The sequence below is a fragment of the Sinocyclocheilus rhinocerous genome, unplaced genomic scaffold (genome assembly GCF_001515625.1).
Source record: "Sinocyclocheilus rhinocerous isolate Xijiao unplaced genomic scaffold, SAMN03320098_v1.1 scaffold1686, whole genome shotgun sequence".
In the NCBI taxonomy this organism is placed as follows: Eukaryota; Metazoa; Chordata; class Actinopteri; order Cypriniformes; family Cyprinidae; genus Sinocyclocheilus; species Sinocyclocheilus rhinocerous.
Window position 1 is genome coordinate 511,452 of NW_015658988.1, and position 6,460 is coordinate 517,911.

The 6,460-nt window shown below is 37.2% G+C and overlaps 1 protein-coding gene across 1 annotated transcript in view; it reads left to right on the forward strand.

Moving 5' to 3' along the window:
- LOC107723070 (serine/threonine-protein kinase ULK4-like) overlaps positions 1 to 5,627 on the forward strand; it is a gene marked incomplete at its 3' end in the record, with an annotated part of 108,985 nt that extends 103,358 nt beyond the window's left edge. Inside the window, 1 exon segment of the mRNA XM_016531574.1 lies at positions 5,576 to 5,627. Coding sequence (XP_016387060.1) covers positions 5,576 to 5,627 — 52 coding nt within the window.
- Between the last annotated feature and the right edge of the window lie 833 nt (positions 5,628 to 6,460).

Below are 6,460 nucleotides of genomic sequence, written 5' to 3' on the forward strand. Positions count from 1 at the left end.
TACTGATGATTTCCCTGGTTAAAACCGCTTATAGGCACAGAAATGATGTGTGATTGTAAGTTGTACTTTATTTTTCAACATATCCTCTGATGTACATTCATTGTAAAACTTGTATTAAAGTGAAGAATTGTTCATTTAACTTGTGCTCCGTGCTGCCGTTGCCTGAGGCAGATAACGCGATCTATCCCAGACTACATTAGACTTTGGAAACTTTTATTAGTTTTTTCCAAATTTGTTCATAAAAATGCCTTCAATTCAGAGGACATAGAATTTAGTAGGTGCGCAACTGAATTGTTCCTAGCAATAATAAAAAAGAGGAGGAGCGCAGAAATAAAACCCCGTCCTCTACTCAATTTTCCGTTTCAGTTGGAAATACGCCACCACACTGAAATCCAGTCGGCAGCAACTTCCGGTTCACACGGACTTTAAAGTAAATATGTCAGCAAACTGTGCTCTTTCAAAGATGTGCATTTAATGCATGGCCAACGTAAGAACATAATCTAAGTGTTTAAAACATGCAAAGAAGGATTGCCAACTGTTGGCCAACACATTGCCAATGTGTATATATTATACACATAAGCTGTGTCTCATTTAGAAGGCTGTGCCCTCCGGAGGTCGCATTCGAAGGCTGCATACGTCATCGAGGCTGTCTCACTTCAGAAAAGTAAGTAGGACACTCCGAATGCGACCTTCTTTCACAGGAATTCGGAGGATGCATGAGGTGTATCCTTCGCTGCTACAGATAACCCACAATTCTTTGCGTCGCCGTAAACAACCGTTGTTAATTTGAAAAATGCCGGCGCCGGCAGATGTGGTGTTTACAACTTACCTTAAATCACCTCGGTAAAAACGGATAAACTTTGTTTTTAAAATCCTCCTCCTTTTTTTTCTCTAACAGATGTCTGTTGTACAGTACGCTGCAGCTCCTCAGACATTGAACAAAATAAAACAAGTAAAAACTTTTTTTTTTCAAATTACTTTCCAAATTTAGAAATAATTTTCCTTCATTTAAAGGGGTCATATGATGCGATTTCAAGTTTTCCTTTCTCTTTGGAGTGTTACAAGCTGATTGTGCATTGTCCAGATCCCTGAAGTTGCAAAACACAAAATAATGATCTTTAAAAAAGTATCATATGACCCCTTTAAGTAGTGTGAGAGCGCAACCATGCTCTAAATGTGTTGGCATAGCAACGTGATACTTCCTGTTTCCTTTTCCGCCTGTCCTACGAAGGCCGTCTCGTTTAATTCTAGGTTGAGGACACATTGTATATGCATCCTACAGAGGATGCGACCTCCAGAGGATTCGACCTCCGGAGGGCGCAGCCTTCTAAATGAGACACAGCTATAGGCTAAATAACAGCAAAAATATTTTGACTGTCCCTTATACTGGGTTGCTTATACTTTATTATAAGTATAATTATGACAATATTACAATATTTTTGGTCAGTTTATAATGTAATAAATTCCTCATAATGTAATAATTGTTATTACATTATGAACTCAAGATTTTATTACATTTTGAGAAAATTATTACATTATGAACATTTTATTACAATAATAATGTAATACTTATTACATTATGTGCAGTTTTTACATTATGAGTTGCTACAGCTACATTTTGTTGAAGTGTGAGATGGGAGAATTGCACTGATTTTGAACTCTGTTTGTCTCCCAACAAAAGTGTGCGTAAGGTGTCGATAAAAATGTTCTGGCAAAGTTTGACCAGTTTGACTCTATTTGACCCCATGCAGATGGTAAAACTTCCCCTCCATAAGGAAAGGCTCACAAACACAATATATCAAGCTGTGTTTCAAAGCAGCAAGGGCCAAATTCACGTCTAACCTGAGATCTCACATCCTCACGCCTGACGGAGCTACAACTGAGATCACGGCTCCCCTCTGCCCAGCACTATTATTCTCACAAACCTCTCGGCAACAGGAAATCACTCAGGAGTGAAGGGAGTGTGTATGTGTGTATATCTCTCTGCGTGTGAGGCTTTTGTAATGAGTATTGACGTGCATTCTGTAGGACTGATCCATCAGGAAGCGTTGAGAGGACACAGACTCTCTGATACTCTATAATAGAAGAAGGCACCTTAATTACAGTTCACCAGGAGTCATTAAATCCCATTCTTCACTCTCAAAACACACACACTCACTCCATATAGCATGTGAATGACTATAGTTTATTGAAACTGATATTATTGAGGGTTATAGACACAAAGGCTGTTCATAAAGGGGGTAATGCCATTGAAGAACTGTTTTGGATACCCCAAAGAACCTTTCAGTAAACTGTTCTTAAAGGAGACATTGGATGCCCATTTTCCAAAAGTTGGTGTAATATTTTTTTGGTCTTCAAAGGGTCTTCAGCGAGGTATTAGTGTAAAATAACACCCTCTTTACCTTGTCAAAAACAGCTCTGTTCACAGCGACCCGTTTCGGTGCATGTCCCTTTAAATGCTAATGAGCTCTGTTCACCCTGTCCCTCTCTTCCCTTCTTGCTTTAAAGTCACCTTTCTTATTCATGCAGTTATAACTGCTCAAAAATGATTTAAAATACATTTGTAAATAACTTATTAGTCATTAACAAACACCTTTATAAACCCTCTACAAAGGTAATATTAATGTAGTGTTACCATGTTATCGTTACAGAAAACGTACACTGTTTGTAATAAGACAATCACCTTAATGCATTGTTCATTATAAACGTGTGGTTATGAATTATACTGAGAAGGTTCTAAATAGAAATGACAACACAACAATGTTCTCTGAGACTGTTAAGCCGCATTCGTCATGGAACTTAATAGCACATTATTTGGAAAGTACCATGGTAACGAATCATCCTTCAGGAACAACGTTTTAGCAAAAACCTGCTTTGTACTGACCCTCATTTACAAAGCAATCTGGTGTAAAATGATTCGCACAAACATAATTGCATTTATCGGGGCACATTCCCTTCAAAAACAAAAGTAATCAACAGAGTCTTCAGCGGCTCAGATGTCGGGAGTAAATGACGACTGCTATGTTCATTATTACATCCAACAACAGAACACCTCAATCGCTTCGAAACAATGTCAGACTGTTTACAGCTCACTCAGGGCAAGTGTGTGCTAAAACGGCAGTGTCCATCAACAGTCGTGGGAGGGGCCTTGGCAAAGTCATGTCACTTTGCCCAGAATCTGTGAATGGCTTGCTCTGAGAAAGTGCTTATCATTTGTGGGGATTAAAAAAAAAAAAACAAAAAAACACTGGGTGGATTTTTATCATTATAGAGTGGTTAAGTTCAAACACCATGTAAAAGTGAAATTTGCTTCTTATAGCATGAAAAACATAAAAAAAAAAAAAAACTTTTTTAAATTTAAAGAAACTTTTGTGCGATGGAAAGGGTCCATGGAGGGTTACTCATGGAACCACAGATGCCTTCATATTGTTGGCAGCTAAATAAGTTGATTTCTATATGATTTCTAAAAATGCTGTGAAGTTATAAGGCCCAATCCCATTTCTACCCCTTAGCCCTTTCCCCTCCGTTTCACGCGTTCACGTGAAGGGGTAGGGGTGTCTCGATTCTCTTTTGGTTGGAAGGGTAGGGGAAGGGCCAGATAGCCCTTCAAACAAAGATTTTTCGGGACCACACTTCAAACGAAGGGGTATGAATTATCTCAGCGTAAACTGGCTTCAGCGGCAACATGGCTGCCCGAGCAAACAAAAAGACACATAAATGTAAGCATTTTTCGCATTAATAAAGATTTTAACGAAAAGTAATCATTTGTTTTGTTACATTCAATCGTGAGTTCATATTTACGGTCATGTTACTCAAAGAAATGTTTGCAAAAAATCGCTAAAGTTTGCTAACGTCATATCATTACTGCACGATAGTACCACAACATATTTTCATGTCTGATCAGGGCGATAACCACCGTAGACATTGAGGGGGGCTAGTCCCCCCAATAACTAGAAATCGCTAAACCCTTTTCTCGAATATTGAATCGAATATAATTCGAGAGAGAGAGAGACAGAGAGATGAAAGGTGTGTGTATGCGCGTCTGTGCATTACTCTTTTTAGAGTGAGTTTACTTCAAAAACAGCTATTTTATCCTCTCATTGCTGGAAAATATAATGTAGCGATTCAGTATTTAAACTGTTATTAATAAAAGTCGTGGGGCAGCGTTGACAAGTTTCTTTGCTCCTGGATGTGTGAGCTGCGCGATCTCTGATATGTGTGTGTGTGTGAGTAAACAGCATATTAATATAGAACGGTAATTAAAGGCTCTAATGCACACCAGCACACCAGTATAGGTGTGTGTATTACAGGAGCTAGACGACGTATGATGACGTGTGACGGTGTAGTAGTGGTGTCCCAATTCTTAGGGGAATATTTTCACTCCTACCGACCTGCGGTCCCTACGAGGCAAAAAAATATATTAAAAAAACTAAATTATGTTTATCTGAAAGTGTAACAATGCAAACAGGTTTTCTGTAAGGGGTATGTTTAGGTTTAGGGTTAGGGGATAGAAAATACCGTTTGGTCAGTATAAAAGTAATAGAAGTCTATGGAAAGTGTGCACGTGTGTGTTTTTGTGTGTTTTTGGGTGGGGCATAAATGTCTGGGAGATACTACTATCTTACATAATGCAAAAAAGCCTCATTAAAACAATGACATTTTTGAAAATAAAACCTTGTTGTAACATATCACTGCTTATTAATAACGTATCATTGCTTATTATTATTATTATTTAAAGATTTGTTTGACATTTTCAATAAATTTTAACTTTTTGAATGCAAAGGTTTTTTCAAAACCATATGAAATCAACATGAATAGAAAAGGTGCATTTCTAAGAACTCAGCACATGTGTTTAAAAGGAGATTTTTTATGAGATTTTTAAAAGGTATTCCTTTACTTTATCAATGACACTTTTATTCATCATTGACCAGTATAATGGCTGTCTGGGTAGACAGCTCACAAAGTTTGATTCTAAGTGTTCAAACATACCTCAACTAAGCTACAGAGAAAGAATTACCATTATACTGACATTCACGACAAACGTCTCATAAGGTGTGGGCAAGAGATCAAAGATGTGCCGCAGGTTTAGCATAGTAGCTGTACAATACTTGCAGCTCAGTGAAAAAAAAACTTGGTGTCTTACAATAGAGACAGAAGAAGAGAAAAATTCATAACCTTTACAATATGTTTCTTTGGTGTTCTTTTCACTTAGAGTCAGAGAGAGTGAAAATCCTTTGTTTGAGAGATGCCCACAGCCATCCACATTAAGACACCTGTGCGCAACATTTGCTGCCGTGTGGCTGATTGTAGTTGGTAATAATCGTAAAACCTGATTCTAATTTTCAAAAGAGCTGGCGTAAGGCCTTTTGTTGGAACACACTTTCTGTGATCAAAGGGCAGAGCTGACATCACATTTCCATGCAAATTGGAGCTGTTCAGAGCACTCTCCCAGTCTTCCGCTTCCAGCTGTTTCACTTTTACTCACGCCGTGTGTGTGGTCTGGTGAGACTAAGCACATATAGGTGAGATTTCTCACTTGTAGAGTAATGCAGACTTCTCTCTTTGTTTCCCCAAGGTTGTGGATTTGATTGTACCACCGCTGGCGTCTCTGGCCTTCAGTAAGAACGGTGAGAACACACTTCAGCTGCAAATAAGCAAACACAATTATACACTACCAGTCAAGGTTTGACACATTATTCATTCTTTTTTATTACTATTGTCTACATTTTTGAATAATAGTAAAGTCATCAAAACTATGAAGTGGCACAAATGGAAGCAAACAAATTGGATGTTTCTTGGGTCCTGTGGACTGAGACGCTCATAGAAACCATTTCTTCTTATTATTATTATTAGTAGTAGTATTATTATTATTATTCTTTTCCTTTCTTTTCTTTTCTTTTCTTTGAATGTTTTCCAAAAGTTAGTAATAATAACGCAAGAATTGTTTGCTTATTTATTTATGTAAATAAATATATTGATAGGCACATTTTTGCATTTGCCTATATATTTCAAGCATTAAAGCGTAAACCGTTAGAACAAAAGGTTTTTTAAGATCATGAGAAACATAAACACCTTTTATCTTTAAATAAGAGCTACGAGTATGTTGATTTACATTTATATTTGTGCATCTATGTGTGTATATAAATATATACACACATAGATGTATATATATTCTGTACACACAAGTATGTATATATACATATTAGGGGTGCAACGCTTCAACTTACTCACGGTTCGGTTTGTATCACGGTTTTAGAGTCACGGTTTCGGTGCGGTTCGGTATGTGCTATGTTTAGGGAAAAAACTATATTGTCAAATAAAAATAGTGAAGATAACAAATAATCTTACTACAAGCAACAGCACAAATAAATACAATAGAGCAAAGATACAAATAAAATAAACAGTGCTTTTCAGGTTTTTTAGGTAGGTCTAACATTAGTTTTTAGGTACAGAAATTGAA